The 16496-nt window shown below is 48.0% G+C and overlaps 1 protein-coding gene across 4 annotated transcripts in view; it reads left to right on the top strand.

The window, feature by feature from the left end:
- Positions 1-16496, top strand: part of PSD4 (pleckstrin and Sec7 domain containing 4) — a 31275-nt gene that overhangs the window by 3666 nt on the left and 11113 nt on the right. For all 4 annotated transcript variants that reach the window (XM_081017324.1, XM_081017323.1, XM_081017321.1 and 1 more), the window contains exons 2-7: positions 539-1735; positions 2275-2347; positions 6249-6687; positions 10702-10908; positions 12945-13025; positions 14064-14176. In XM_081017324.1, the coding sequence (XP_080873450.1) occupies positions 644-1735; positions 2275-2347; positions 6249-6687; positions 10702-10908; positions 12945-13025; positions 14064-14176 (2005 nt within the window). In that variant the 5' untranslated portion in view covers positions 539-643. The remainder of the gene's footprint in view (positions 1-538; positions 1736-2274; positions 2348-6248; positions 6688-10701; positions 10909-12944; positions 13026-14063; positions 14177-16496) is intronic.

Here is a 16496-nt window from a genome sequence, read left to right as displayed (position 1 = left end):
GAAGAGAAGCCTAGTTTCTTTTCGGCAGCAAAGACATTCCTTTGGGCTAGGGCTGCTCGTTTGGTCAGTTGGCACCTGCCGCTGCCTCATCTCTGATCTGCCCTGATGGGAGCCCCAGAGCTGGTGAGTCTCTGTCTCCCAGCCCACTGCCACCAACCAGTTCCTCCTCCTCTAGCCCAAGATTATTAGGGCTGTGGTGGCGGGGGGCTGCACTTCATGCCAGTGGATTGGTGGGGGGAGATTTGGGCCCCTTGGACGCTGCGATTGGCTTCCACCAGCTGAAATGATGCTTTCTAGCATGATGAATTGTGGTCCATTGATACTAGAAGAGTGTCCTTTCCCACCATGAACCTGTGGGGAGAGACCGCTGATAATGTTGAAAGTGAATGATGGACAATTTAAGCACCCCCAATTTAAACCTGGTGACACCTGCAGGGCCCTTTCCAGGTGACCTTTCGACCAGGTTCTGTTTGCAGCAGCTTCTCCCTCCCCGACTTCTGTTTCGTGATAACGTCAACGTTTGCTTTCTCTTTTCCAGCGACAGCAGGAGAGGCATGGATCCCGCCTGCAGGAGGCCTGCGTTGCTCAACCCTTTACAAACAAGATGAGGGCTTAGCCTAACTGGACCTTTTTGGACGTTTTCATGGTGAACGCCAGAATGGAGCCTTCCGGATCCTCCAGTCCTTCAGACCTAATAGACTTTCTAACTGATTTAGGAATAAGAGACGTGACCTGTGAAACTGGAGACAGCTTAGGAGGGGCGGGTGACCTGCTGACACCTTCAGAAACCCCCCAGACTGAAACCATGACTCCCCTTCCATTCTTGGGCCTGAAAGACATAGATCTCCTCCAGGGTAGCTTGGAGGGCCTTGGCTGGAGCAGAGGTGAAACGTCCTCTGAGAAACCTTCTCCGCCGCTGGCTCAAAGCCGTGCTGAGGAATTCCACCCTGGAACTTGCCCTTCTTCAGAGCGCCTGGAGATTGTGCAGCCTAGGAGGGAAGCATCTCAGCAGCCGCCGGAAAATCCAAAGAGCCTGGAGAACAGCAGACATGATGCCACAAAGGCTCTCTTCTCGGCCAGCATCCTCCAAGCTGAGCTATGCTTCCTGGACCTGCAAGGGGCGATTGACCGGCAGAAGGAGCCACTGAGGAGTTCCTCCCCTAGCCTTGAGAAGGTTCTGGGGATGCCCCCCTCGCAGGACTCGGCCACCTCCCATGAGCCTTTGCTCCTGGAGAGCGATAGTGGGGAGGAGCCAGAGGAGGACTCAGAGAGGCAGGAGGTGGAGGAGGAGGAGGATGAAGGCTCACTGGAGGAAGAAGAGGAAGAAGAGGAGGAGGTGGAATGCTTGTTTTACGACAACCCGCTCTTTTGCGCAAGTCCAAGAACCACCAGCTCCGAAGGACCATCTCTCTTGGACCGTATGGAAGAAAAGGCCTTCAAGGAAGATGGGGAAGGAATCCCCACCTGCGGTCTGACCTCTACGGATTGTGCCCACGGCCTGCCGTGCCAGACAGGTGTGGCAATGAGCCTTGTGGCCACAGACTCCGAGCCTGCGCCTGAGCCAGATCCTGGTGGAAACCCGTCCCCAGGCCCTTACCCAAGCTACGTGCCTCATTACCGCTCCTTGTCTCCCCTGGTGATCACGGAAGGGGAGCTGGAAAGTGCCTGCCTGGTGGAAGAGGAGGAGAGGGAGCTGCCTCGCTGCCTTGCTCCCTTGTCGGACGCGTCAAAGGAGGTGAGTCCTGAGCATCCAGCCCGGTGTTGCTGCTGCTTCCCTGGGCCAGGCTGCAGGGAAAGGCGGTCGTAGCCCAGAACTCAGCCTAGCCTTAGAAAGGTCAGCCAGCTGATGTTGGATCTCTGCGTAGCCTGCCTTGGGAACGAAGGAGACCTGCTGGCTGCAGGAAGGGTGCTTAACAATCCCCCATCTTCAAAGACAAATCAGTGTAGTATTGAGGCTGCTTCTGTATCACAGCCTGCCTGCTCACCCTCCCTCCAGCGTGGTGGCCTTCCCTACAAGCAGACGTGCTTCAGCATGGGCTGCAAGGCCCCCTCGGAAGCCCCCACCATCGTTTGCTCCCCTCCCTCCCTGGTCCAGCTGCTCACAGGCTGCCATTCTCTCCCCCTGCAGGTGCTTAGCAAACATTACCCATTGACTGGGCTGGCAGGAGGCTCCATAGGCAGGCAGGGTCTTCCCAGGGTGGGGTGAGGGGGGCAGAGCTGCTCTCCAAGGCCTGGGCTGCCTGCCCTTCTCTGACCCCTGGCTTTGTCTTCCAGGTCCAAGGCTTCTTCCCGGACCAGCCGGACCACACACCTTCCAGCAGCGATTTGGACCAGATGACTCCCTTAGGTAAGTCATTATATTATTATTATTATTATTATTATTATTATTATTATTATTATATTTATTTATTTATACCCTGCCCATCTGACTAGGTCTCCCCAGCCACTCTGGGCAGCTTCCAGTTTCAAGAGCCAGTGTGGTGAAGTGGTTAAGAGTGGTGGACTCGTAATCTGGTGAACCGGGTTCGCTTCCCCGCTCCTCCTCCTTGGGCTAGTCACACTTCTCTGAAGTCTCTCAGCCCCACTCACCTCACAGAGTGTTTGTTGTGGGGGAGGAAGGGAAAGGAGAATGTTAGCCGCTTTGAGACTCCTTCGGGTAGTGATAAAGCGGGATATCAAATCCAAACTCCTCTTCTTCTTCCAACCAAATATCAAAAACAATACAACGTCAGACATTAAAAACTCCCTAAACAGGTGTCTTTTAAAAGTAAAATAATTGTTTATTACCTTGACATCTGCTGGGAGGGCGTTCCACAGGGCAGGTGCCACTACTGAGAAGGCCCTCTGCCTGGTTCCCTGTAACGTCACTTCTCGCAGCGAGGGAACCGCCAGAAGGCCCTCAGTGCTGGATCTCAGTGTGCGGGCTGAACGATGGGGGTGGAGACGCTCCTTCAGGTATAGAGGACCGAGGTCTGCAGACCATCTTTTAAGAGCATCAGGTTACTACACTCACGGTCTCCCCTGCCAATCTCCTCCAGTTTGCTGAGAGCACCAAAGGTTCAGCTATTCCCAGAAAGCTGGACTTTTCCTTTGTGACTGCCACCCCACCCCCACACCTAAGAGGCCTGCTGGCTCACTTCTCAGCTGCCCTTTATCTTCCCAATAACCTTTGAGATCAGGTAATCTCAGACTGCTTGTTGTTTATTTATTGTTTCTGTTGGTTTTAATTGGTCTTGAAGATTTTAAAGGCAGGTCGTGCTGCTATAGACTTTCGGTGAAAAGTGGTATAGAACATATGAAAATTATGAAATTATGGAACATAAGAAAATTAATTAAATGAAGTGGAGCCCTCTGGCCTGCTTGTTCAGCCCCAGTGATTGGGTGAAGAGAGATTCTGTGATCCAAAAGCCTTTGGCTTAAGAGAACACGCACACACATGCAAATCCACTCCCGCTGGAAAAAATGATAAGGCTCTCTTTAGCTTCTTCACTGTGGAAATGTCCTTGCACTCATGTGCAGGGTCGCTCTCCTGAACCCACACTTTTCCTCCTCCCCCCCCTTTTACATTTTTTTTAGATTTTAAACATCTGTATTGAAAGTTCAAAAAGTACGTAATTATATAAAAAAAATCCTTCTGTTTCGGTGTATCTGAAGAAGTGTGCATGCACACGAAAGCTCATACCAATAACAAACTTAGTTAGTCTTTTAAGGTGCTACTGGAAGGAATTTTTTTATTTTGTTTCGACTACAGCAGACCAACATGGCTACCTACGGGTACGTAATTATCGTATTTTTCGCTATATAAGACACACATTTTCCCCTCCAAAAATTAAGGGGAAATGTGTGTGCATCTTATGGAGCAAAAGCAGGCTCCTTGGCTTCAGCGATAGCAACGCGAAGCCTCCGAAGCGCAGTGGGAGCTCCCGCTGTGCTCCGGAGGCTTTGGGTGCCTTTCGCTGAAGGGTAGGTGCCCCTTCAGCTAAGGCGCAGCGCCCCTTCAGCTAAGTGGGAGGAGAAATGGAAGGGGCTCCGTTTCTCCTGCCACTTCGCTGAAGGGGCGCTGTGCAGAGAGGGGGAGATTCTTTTTCTCTTGTTCTCCCCCTCTAAAACAAGGTGTATCCTATGGTTGGGTACGTCCTATAGAGCAAAAAATAAGGTATATGTGTACTAAACATTGTGAGACCTAAAAGATAGCAAAAGAGAAACAGAATGTGTATAGAAGGGGAAATAAGGAGGGGGACCCCCAAACTGTATACTTTACAAGGTTGTTATTGTACTTCACCAGATCTTAACCTATTACAGTATTTGTAAGAATGGATTCCAGATAGAGTATCATTGAATTTGTCCATGGCAAGTCTGCATTTATATGCAAGTTGTTCATATGTTGCGAGTTTGTATAAATCTTCAATCCAATTGTAGAAGGGAGCTGCATTTTTATTTTTCCAATTCATCAGTATCAGTGTTTTTGCTGTGGTAAGGGCACGGAGAGTCCACTCGTATTGTCCTTTTGTAAATATTCAAGAGGATATTTTGCTCTGTAAATGCAAGGTTGTTCTGTACAGTTCTGTTGATCATTGGTTACCTTCTGCCAAAATTCTTTCAATATAGGACAATGAAAGAACATATGTTTTAGAGAAGCATTATCCCTATTGCATCTCCAACAGTTAGATACCTTAGATAGCCATTTTTAAACAAACATAATGGGGTCCAGTATATTCTAAATATTATTTTTTGTGGCATGAGCCTCAAGTTAAGGTCCAGAGACACCCTTGTTATAGCAGTTAAAACAGTTTCCCACTGTGTGGTCGAAATTGAGATCTCTAAGTGCACCCACACTTTTCTTGAGGCTCCATCGCTCATGCCGTTCAATATGGCATTGGTTCCCTTTTGCCCTTGCTTTTGAGAGGCTGCTGGCCCAGCGTGCACAAGACGGCCTTCTGCGGCTTAAAATAAACCATGCAGGAGCACAGTTTTCAGAATTAAAAATCCAGCATTTACAAGCGGTTCTCAAAAATTATCACCTGACCGATCCTTGGTGTCATCTCACCTCTAACCAGGAATGGGGGCGGACTGGAAAAGTGTTGGGGCATCGGAGTAAGTGAGGCTGCAGGATGCGTCCACTGCTTCCACGGTGTGGGCATTCAGGTCGGGGGTCTGAGCTTGTGACTCGTCCTTTCCAGGACTGAAGTTGTTAGTAGCTTAAACCTGTTAGCTCAAGCGAACACTTTCTTAATTTTCCAGTTTTAACTTTGCTGACAGGTCTTTGGGGGGTGGGGGATAGTGCTGTTTGTAGATGTAGTCAATGCATCTCAGGTTCCCATCACAAGTTCAGGCCCCCCCTCTGTTTAGCCTCTGAATCGTTAAGCCACTACAGTGGTACCTTGGTTCTCAAACTTAATCCATTCCGGCAGTCCGTTCCAAAACCAAAGCGTTCCAAAACCAAGGCGCCCTTTCCCATAGAAAGTAATGTAAAATGGATTAATCCGTTCCAAACTTTTAAAAACAACCCCTAAAGCAGCAATTTAGCATAAATTTTACTATCTAACGAGACCATTGATCCATAAAATGAAAGCAATAAACAATGTACTGCAGTCACACAATCAATCCACCAGTAGCTGAACCGGGTTCCACACAGTCACCAAAAAAAGAGCCACAAAATAAATAGGAAAAACATACAGACCTCAGCGTAACACTCAAAACAGAAGTGTGGCACTCAAATTGGTAGCGTAACACTCAAAATGGAACACATTCGGCTTCTGAGAAAAGTTCACAAACCAGAACACTTACTTCCGAGTTTGCAGTGTTTGGGTTCCAAGTTGTTTGAGTACCAGGGCATTAGAGAACCAAAGTACCACTGTAGTTGGACCCTCAAATCCCACACTAAACGGGCCAAGTGCTAGGGCTCAGTGATATCTGGTTTTCAACTTTGCGATATATCACCAGCTATTCCTTGCGTTATAGTAACACAATATCTGAAATAAGGATGTGGCTATGTAGATTCATTGACTGGCTTCACGGTTTTTCCAGCATCGTGATTTTTGCAGAGTGCGCGCACACACATCATGATTTGCAATGTATTGCCAGGTCAAAAATTTTGAAACCGATATCACAACAGGGTATATTGCTCAGCCCTACCAAATACCCACCCGACCTGACCCCAGCCCTGGTCCATGGAGGACCAGAGTGGAGCCTTGTCACGATCTCATTAACCTGTTGTCCCATCCATTCCTCCCTCCCTTCCCGCCCAGGTGTTGACTTGCCAGCCCAGGAAGGCCTGCTGTTTTCCGTCTGCAGTACCTCCCTGGTGACCGCTCTGCTGCAAGAGCCTTTGGAGAGCCACCCTGCCCCAGAACCTCCATCTCCTGCAGAGATCCGCTGGGCTTCTTCCAGCTTCCGGGCTCTCTCGGCTCCTGCTGCAGAGCAGAGTCGGTGGCAGGAGGAGCACAAGCCACAAGCCCCATCCCGTGGCCACCCACTGCCTTCGTGCGCATGGGTGGAGGAGCCCAGAAGGACTTCCTGCCTGCAGGAGGAAGTTGCTGCGGCAGATTTGCACTTGGCCTCCCTCGGTGGTGCGGAAGGGAAGCTGGAGAGCTCAGCAGAGGGTCTTGAGATGGTGCCCGTCGTGGATGGAGATGAAACCTTGGAAGAGGAGGAGGACGAGGAGGAAGAAGAAACACCGGACGTACAGTAAGTTTGTTCCCTTGGGTGTCTCCTGGGGCCTTTGGCCTCGATTCATCTGCTAGACGCCCACAACATCCTCCTAGTGTGGTTAGAGGCTGGGCCTGGGTAGATGCAACCCAGCAGCAGCCTCCATGTTTGGGCAAGTGTCTTCCTTTGCAAAGGCAGCAACTGCCTCACTAGCAGCTTTGGGGAGCCTCAGCTCTCCTCTGTTCGCCTGCTGCTTCCTCCTTTCCGCCTTCTGCCGGGTCCTCCGCCCTTATGAAGACTTGACATTTTCATTTCCCCAAAAAGTTTTTGATTTGAGTTTCCATTGAAACGAGGCTGTATTTTAATGTTTTAATGTTGTATTTTAATCTAGTTTTTTAAGTTGTATTTCAATCAATTTGTTTTTATATTGGGTGTTCGCCACCCTGAGCCCGGTCTTGGCTGGGGAGGGCGGGGTATAAATAAATTTATTATTATTATTATTATTATTATTATTATTATGGCTTGTGGCTCTCAGGATCTCTTTCCTTCAGGGCTGCTCCAGCTCTCTATGCAAAGGCTCTAAAGCCGTGTGGGGCAGGGAAGGGCACCGTGTTGCAACACCCATCTGAACAGAAGCGTTGCAAGGAAATGCGTCCCTTGGATGCTCTGTGCATCCTAGAGGGAGAAGGGCAGAGGGGCAGCCCACCGCTGGCCCACACACAGACCCACAGAGATAGTGTGATACCTCCAGGCAGTATCCACCTCCATTGTTCTGCCCGGACACTGAGGTCCAGTGCTGAGGGCCTTCTGGTGGTTCCCTTGCTACGAGAAGCCAAGTTACAGGGAACCAGGCAGAGGGCCTTCTCGGTAGTGGCACCTGCCCTGCGGAACGCCCTCCCACCAGATGTCAAAGAGAAAAATAACTACCAAACTTTTAGAAGACATCTGAAGGCAGCCCTGTTTAGGGAAGCTTTTAAGGTTTAATAGGTTATTGTACTTTAATATTCTGTTGGAAGCCGCCCAGAGTGGTTGGGGAAACCCAGCCAGATGGGCGTGGTATAAATAATAAATTATTATTATTATTATTATTATTATTAGGCTGCCAACTGCAGGGGAACTCTGGGCTGTCACTGCGGCAGGGGTCCCACCCCAGCAGCAGCCCGACTTGCAAGGGGCTGATGCGCCAGCGGCTGTCCTTTTCAGATGGATTGGGGCATCCATTGTACTTCTTCACGCAGCGCGTAGTTAAACTGTGGAACTCACCGCCACAGGGCCACCAACGTGGATGGCTTTAAAAGAGGGCTAGGCAAATTTGTGGAGGAGGAGAGGGCTATTGTTGGCTGCCAGCCAGGATGGTTATGGAATCAGTCGTGCTTCTGAATATTAGTTGCTGGAAACCACAGGAGGGGAGAGTTGCTCTTGCAGGTTTCGCATAACGGGCATTTGATCGGCCGCTGTGAGAAGAGGATGCTGGACTAGTGTTGACCCGATCCAACAGGCTCTTATTATGTTGCCTTTTACCAAGTCCATCTTATAATAGTAATAATAATAATAATAATAATAATAACAACAATATTATAAAATTAATTCAAATCAAATTGATGGCAACCATTGGGCTAGAGTTCTGTGAAGATTGCCAAAGAAGGGAGTCAGGCTGTGCCTGTGGTGGAACAGCTCTGTCTTGCAGGCCCTGCAGAAAGATGTCAAGTCCCGCAGGGCCCTAGTCTCTTGTGACAGAGCGTTCCACCACGTCGGGGCCAGTACTGAAAAGGCCCTGGCTCTGGTTGAGGCCAGCCTAACCTCCCTGATGGTCCAGGACCGCCAAGATGTTTTTGTTTGAAGATCGTAAGTTCCTCCGTGGGACATACCAAAAGAGGTGGTTCCGTAGGTACGAGGGTCCGAGGCCATATAGAGCTTTAAAGGTTTAAATCTTGTTCAGTATTGCTTACTTTGACTATCAGTATCTGTCCAGGGGTCTTTCAGGGTCTCTTTTATGCCTCCCTGGCTCCACCTCCCTTTAGTTCCAGGGACCTCGTTCCCTCAAGACTTCCTGTCAGTTCAGACCAGACCACTTTCAAGGGAGGGGGCACCTGTTTTCCAGCATGGCTTTGGATTTCTGGCAGTCTCTTTTTATTATCATTAATTTTTATTGAATTTTCCATTTTGTAATATTTAGACACATCATCTTTATCCAGTTTACTGCTTTAGCTCTTAAGAGCCTGCGACTTCCCTCCCTCCCTCCCGCCTCACGGTTTCCAAAGTTCACCTTTATCTCAAAGCATTTATACACTTTCCAATTTCCTTCAAAATATCACATTTTTTAAATAAATCTCAACAGGGAAAGAACAATGATCATTACCAGTCTTTTTACAACCCTGCTAATGTTGTTAATTGCTTACAATGCTCCTTCAAATATTATATAAATTTACTCCAATCATTTTGGAATGCTTGATCACTCTGGTTTCGGATTTTTCCCCGTCAGCTTCGCTGATTCCGCAAAGTCCATCATTTCATCTGCCACTCTTCTTTCATTGGGACTTCTTGTTGCTTCCATTTTTGAGCTAAAAGAATTCTTGCTGCAGCTATTGCATACATAAACAGTTTTTTTTTTATCTTCCTTTGGTATTTCTTCCCCTACTTTACCCAGTAAAAACGCTTCTGGTTTTTTAACCAAAGTATTTTTATACATTTTCTTTAATGTATAAAATGTATTTCCCCCCCTAAATTGATTTTTGAATTCTGAATTTATTGTTATTCAATTTTTATACTGGGTTTTTGTTTTTTTTTTGGCATCAATTAAGTGTATTAAATTTGTTGTAAGCTACGCTGAGCCCGGTTTTCTGAAGTGGAAAGGGCGGCATATAAATAAACATTTATTTATTTATTATTACATATCATTTCCTAGTAAGCTTTTACCTCCTTACAAGTCCACCACATGTGATAAAAACTACTCCTATACAGTGCATTAATGCAGTGCATTAAAAGAAAACGTTACGAAAATGATGTATAGATGGATTGCTGACAGTCCCAGCCTGAAAGCCCCAGTAGCATCACCCTGGGCTGGACCATGCAAATTGGCCACTACTCAGAGATGAGGGCAGCAGCTTCAGTGTTTTTCCATGGGATGCAGCTGCTACCCCTCCCCACCGAAAGCTCCCCGCGTTGCAACTGGCCTCTCGCTTTCCTTTCTTTCCCCCCCTCTTTTATATTTTTATTTCAAAACCAAAAAAAAATTTAAAAAAACATCAAATTCAAAATCCATATTCATTTTCTAATATAAGCCTATTACATAGATTACCTAAATTAAAATACATCTAATTGCTCTAGGCTTCCCTTTGCTATATGTAAATACAACGCAATTAACAAATTATATTATAAATGATATTGTTGTTGTTGTTGTTTAGTCGTTTAGTTGTGTCCAACTCTTTGTGACCCCATGGACCAGAGCACGCCAGGCACTCCTGTCTTCCACTGCCTCCTGCAGTTTGGTCAAACTCATGCTGGTAGCTTCGAGAACACTATCCAACCATCTCGTCCTCTGCCGTCCCCTTCTCCTTGTGCCCTCCATCTTTCCCAACATCAGGGTCTTTTCCAGGGAGTCTTCTCTTCTCATGAGGTGGCCAAAGTACTGGAGCCTCAGCTTCACAATCTGTCCTTCCAGTGAGCATTCAGGGCTGATTTCCTTCAGAATGGAGAGGTTTGATCTTCTTGCAATCCATGGGACTCTCAAGAGTCTCCTCCAGCACCATAATTCAAAAGCATCAATTCTTCGGCGATCAGCCTTCTTTACAGTCCAGCTCTCACTTCCATACATCACTACTGGGAAAACCATAGCTTTAACTATACAGACCTTTGTTGGCAAGGTGATGTCTCTGCTTTTTAAGATGCTGTCTAGGTTTGTCATTGCTCTTCTCCCAAGAAGCAGGCGTCTTTTAATTTCGTGACTGCTGCCAGGTTCCCATATACTCCCCACTCCCCTTCACCCATGTGTGATCTCAATATTTCACTGCTTCCATCTTGTTGTGTTATTATAATCGCTTTCCTTTCTTGCAGCCGCCCTGAAGAGCCAGCCTCTGGGAAGGGCACCGATTCAGGGGAGAAGACGCCACCCGCCAAGGAGCAGGCAGAGCCCAACGGCATCCTCCACGCCAACGGCAGCGCCCCCCCTGCGGACCAGGCTGCCGCGACGAGGCTGGCAACACGACTCTACCATCTGGATGGCTTCAAAAGGTCGCAGGTGGCCTCTTTTCTCCGGAAGAAGTAAGGGGGTCTTGGATCAGGAACAAAGGCAGAGGCTTCTCTTCTGGCTGGAGTGGTGTGACTCAGATCGCCTTCCTGCCCAGCTGGCTTATTTCAGCTCAGTTCCCTTTTTCTTTTGTGAGGTGTTCACAGAGGAAAGGAAGGATTGAACTCTGATTAATAAAAATACACCCAGAGGCTTGAACCAGCAAGACTCTGGGAAGGGTGCGTATAATAATCTCTGTCCCTCCACCCCTCGGCCCAGGTCGTTTTATTCACAAAAGAACTTTTACAGAGTGTTCGTAAGAACCAATCAGATTTCTTCTGAGCATTTCAACAAACCCCACCTGGGGACAAAGTTAAACTACAAACACTAGTTAGGCAGGCATACTTTTGGGTAAATGAATGAAAACTACAAAGGAGCGCATTCAGCAACCCCAGAAGTCATGAACAATCAGTACATATGATAAGAAGGATGGCCAGGAGGACAGCGATCATGATCACCTTTATGTGAAACCTGTTTCCTGGCCCTAAGATTAACATCCTAAGATTAACATATCAGAAAAGCTACATCAAAGAAACTGCCCACTGTCTTTGATGACCCAGGACTCCTGTCTAAGTGGGTACCTGACTTGTGAAGAAAGAGAAATGGAACAGGGATGCAGAGGTGTGGATTGATCAAGAATCATATCAAAATAGTTTAAACCCAGTCAACGCAATGCTTTCATTGCTGACACAGATGGCTTACCCTATATTTGTTATAATTCCTCATAGCAATCCCACCTGATCACTACACTTTTGCTCTCCCAGCTAGACACGGCTGCGGCCTCTTGAGGCACGTGGTTAAACTGTGGAACTCACTCCCACAGGAGGCAGGCTTGGGCCAGCAACTTGGATGGCGTTGAACGAGCACCGGGCGGATTCACGGAGGAGGAGAGGGATATTGAGGGCTGCTAGCTAGGCTTTGCCACCACATTTGGAGGCAAAAATGCTTCTGAATGCCTCCTACTGGGAACCACAGGAGGGGAGAGTTTCTCTTGTGCTTGAATCCTGATTGTGAGCTTCTCACGGGCACCTGGTTGGCCACAGTGAGAACAGGATGCTGGACCTGATCCTCCTTGGCCTGATCCAGCAATATGTTCTTATGCTCTTGCAGTGAGCCAGAGGGCAGGAACTTTAAACAAGCCAGGCCTTCCTGATGGCACCCTCTCTGGGCTGAAAAGTCACCCTGACACTGGAGTGGATTTGCATGGGCAAATGATGGCCAGCTGCTCCCTGGTGCCTGGGGTAGCAGAAGGGCAGATACAGTGGTACCTTGGGTTACAGACGTTTCAGGTTACAGACACTTCAGGTTACAGACTCTGCTAACCCAGAAATACAGTGGTACCTCTGGTTACGTACTTAATTCGTTCCGGAGGTCCGTTCTTAACCTGAAACTGTTCTTAACCTGAAGCACCACTTTAGCTAATGGGGCCTTCTACTGCTGCCGCCGCTGCGCGATTTCTGTTCTCATCCTGAAGCAAAGTTCTTAACCCGAGGTACTATTTCTGGGTTAGCAGAGCCTGTAACCTGAAGTGTATGTAACCTGAAACATATGTAACCCAAGGTACCACTGTAGTACCTCGGGTTAAGAACTTTGCTTCAGGATGAGAACAGAAGTTGCGCGGTGGCGGCAGCAGGAGGCCCCATTAGCTAAAGTGGTAGCTCAGGTTAAGAACAGTTTCAGGTTATGAACGGACCTCCAGAAGAATTAAGTTCTTAACCCGAGGTACCACTGTACCTGCTACCTGTTGTAACCCCTTCTTGGCCAACTGTTCCTGGAGGTGCAGGAAAGGGGCTGCTCCCTTTTTGCACCTGGTCAACCTTGTGGGAGGAATACGAGGGCTGGGCTGAGGAGCCCATGGGCAGAATTGGGAGTCCCTCTACAGGCTGGGGGGGGCAGCAGCTGATGCTGGAGAAACCAGGGTGGTGGTGGTGGTGTGTGAGTTCCCCATAAGGCTGCTCCCCGATTCCTTGGGGGGGGGGGTCCTGAGCTTCTCCTATGTCTTTGTCCACAGCAACGATTTCAGCCGGCTGGTGAGAGAAGCTTACCTCTCTTTCTTCCAATTCAGCGGACAGACTCTGGACCAAGCCCTGAGGTGATGCTCCTTCCTGTGGGGTCGTGTGTGTTTTTCCACCTTGCTCTTGAATGGGAAGGCGGGTGGCCATGTCCCCCACCCTGGGAAGTACGCTAAACCAGAGGAGGAGGAGGTCTTGGCCTCCTAGGGAACAGCCCAGCGGGAGAGGCAGGGAGCTGCCCTAGGTTTCTACACACTTTGGATCAGCCTCAAAAGGGCCCCATGGCAGGTTACAACCAGAAATTTACATTGTATTGTATTAGTGGGGGGAAAGAGAGAGCAGTAATTTTTTTGAAGGGATCACTTAATATAGCATCCAAGTGAAGCAGAGAGGAAGCTTTGTGGGAGGGGGGTGGAATTCCTGTTTTGGCTATTCTAGGAGGGCAGAAAGGGACGCGGGTGGCGCTGTGGGTTAAACCACAGAGCCTAGGACTTGCCGATCAGAAGGTTGGCGGTTCGAATCCCCACGACCGGGTGAGCTCCCATTGCTCGGTCCCTGCTCCTGCCAACCTAGCAGTTCGAAAGCACATCAAAGTGCAAGTAGATAAATAGGTACCACTCCGGCGGGAAGGTAAACGGTGTTTCCGTGCGCTGCTCTGGTTTGCCAGAAGCGGCTTAGTCATGCTGGCTACATGACCTGGAAGCTGTACGCCGGCTCCCTCAGCCAATAAAGCGAGATGAGCGCCACAACCCCAGAGTCGTCTGCGACTGGACTTTTACCTTTACCTTTAGGAGGGCAGTAACAGGCCTCGCCCAGCAGGGGTCCTTGAAAATTTGAGGGAGGGGAGGGGAGAGAGAGCAGGATTCTGACTGAAGGTCCTGCTGACATGGGCAAGGAATTGGGCAGGTGTGGCGTAATCCTATCTCCCCTACTGTCCCTGGACCATTGCCGCCTGTGTGTGCTAAGCTCCACCCTTGGGAAGGATGCAGAAGCTGTTGGGAGGTCCCAACTTCCTTCCAGCTTCGTGGAGTGATGTAGTTGACACTGGGAGCCGGCAGAGGAGGGCAGTTGCCTCAGGGCTGCCTCTCCTCACGCGCTTCTCTCCCTCCTCTTTGCAGGTCCTTCCTGAAGGCGTTTGTGCTCACTGGGGAGACCCAGGAGCGGGAGCGGATCCTGCGGCATTTCTCTGAACGCTATCACAGCTGCAATCCCGAGGTCTGCTTCAGCCCAGGTAAGGCAGCCAGCAAGGCCGGCTCTTCACCTGCAGCCCCAGACAGGGCTTAAATGAAGGAGGGAGCCCTTGTCCCTCGTCTCATGCAGTTTGGGCGTCAGTGTGCAAACAGTCCCAGGTGCCCCATGTGTATCCTGAACTGTGTGGGATCCTTTCTACTTGGAAGGTTTTGTGGCTTTAAAATAAATTTTATTCACCTTTAGCTTTAATGATTACCGTATTTTTTGCTCTATAAGACACACTTTTTCCCTCCTAAAAAGTAAGGGGAAATGTGTGTGCGTCTTATGGAGCGAATGCAGTGACGGGCTGCCCTTCTCCCTCCTCGGGGAAAAGCCTGCAAGTGCCGCACACACGCTCCACGCGGCTCGTGAAAGGGAGCTCTGAGCAGAGCCTGGGATGCATACAGGCTATGCTCAGCGCTCCCTTTAAAGAATACTTTTTTTCTTGCATTCCCCCTCTAAAAACTAGGTGCGTCTTATGGAGCGAAAAATACGGTATTGTCACAAATAAGTCATTACAGAATTCTCTGAATTCCTGAACTTTCCTCTGCCCCTATGTGGTTTCCATAGTTATTATTTTCCAACTGCATCATATAATGTTCTCCATATTTTCTTAACGCTCAATTCTCACCATAGTTCTCATTATATTGCAAGTGTTGTTTTTTTTAGAATCCTGCCGATGTTTTTAATTGTTTACAGTGTTCTTTTAAGTAACTTATAAATTTCCCCCATTCTTTATTGAATTTATTATCCTCTTGATCTCTGATCTTCCCTTTCGTTTTTGCCATTTTGGCATAGTCCATCATCTTTGTCAGCCATTCTTCTTTTGTAGGTACTTTATATTCCTTCCATCTTTGGGCTAATAACATTCGCGCAGCTGTCGTAGCATACATAAACAGTCTTTTCTGCTCCTTTAGTATTTCTGGACCTAGAATTCCTAATAAAAAAGCTTCTGGTTTTTTCACAAAAAATTATTATTATTTTAAATCAACTCATTATAAATCATTTCCCAATATGCTTTTGTCATCTTGCACATCCACCAAATATGGTAGAATGCGCTGGAAGGTTTTGTGGCTTTTGCTTGCGGCGTCACTGCCGACAAGCCTGCACACTTTGGGGTTGGAGGCACCGTGATATCTCTGGGGTGTGTGAGCTGTCCTCTTGCACAGCTTCTGTAGCAAGGTGCACATCTGGGCAGGTGTGTGTGTGTGTGTGAGAGAGAGAGAGAGAGAGAGAGAGAACAGCTATTTCTTCCTGCCCCCCCCCCCGCTCCTGCCCCTTGTCAAAACATCACCATCATTTTACTTGTATACCGCCTTTCCATAGTTAACAGTGCTCAAGGCGGCTTACCACATGACAAGATTTATATAATTACCAACATAACAAAAGTCATAACCAATAAATAAAACACATCAAAAAGTACACAACCAAATGGAAAACGATTTCCACATAAATCATAAAATCTAAAACTGAGTGTGGCGATCACACAGGGTCCCCGGACGTTTAACAGTCTATTGATCCCTGTGCCACCACTGTGCTCGCTTCCCCGCTGCCGCCAACCCGTTACTCTCGGGTAAAACACTGAGTCCAGACAGTTGTTAAAATTGTACCAAATAAACAAGTTTCTTTTATAATCATTAACAAGTTTATGGTTTCTCAGATAATATTCCTGTCAGTAGCTTAACTTTCGTTTCTTTACCGGCCTATACCTTCCTAATACCTTCTGACTCTCAACTGTTTGACTGACTCCTCTTAACAAATTCTCTCCATCTCTCACATCAGACTAGCCCAACCCACAGACTTATCCTCTCTGTCTCTTCTAACTCCAGACTGACTTCTCAACCACCCTAACTCTAACTCTTAACTCCTCCCCTTGGGTTCCCATTGGTTAGTCATTTTACAATTAGTTAACCCTTTCGTTATGAACCCAGTATGATGTCACACACCTAGGAGGGAAAACGCCACACTGAGAATATAGCATCAATATCAGTTACAATTTAAAATGACATAGATAAAAAACAAAAACAATTTAAAAAACAAAAACGGAGCCCTCTCTGCCCAGATGGAAGGCGGCCAGGCAAGGCCCTTCAGTCCCTCAGCAGCAGGTGAGTCCCTCTCTGGGCAGCAGCAAACAGCCACAGTCCTTAAAGAGCCCTCCAGGCACACAGAAGGATTACATCATGGTCCATTTTCAGTTACGGCTGGCATTAGAAGGAGCAGGTCTCTTGCGATGTACCGTATTTTTCGCACCATAGGATGCACCGGACAATAGGACGCACCTTGTTTTAGAGGGGGGAGAACAAGAGAAAAAAAAATTTCCC

This window comes from Podarcis pityusensis, assembly GCF_964106645.2.
Source record: "Podarcis pityusensis genome assembly, chromosome: 8".
Taxonomy (NCBI): Eukaryota; Metazoa; Chordata; class Lepidosauria; order Squamata; family Lacertidae; genus Podarcis; species Podarcis pityusensis.
Note: the sequence above shows the minus strand (reverse complement) of the source record. Positions and strands in the feature narration are given on the sequence as shown.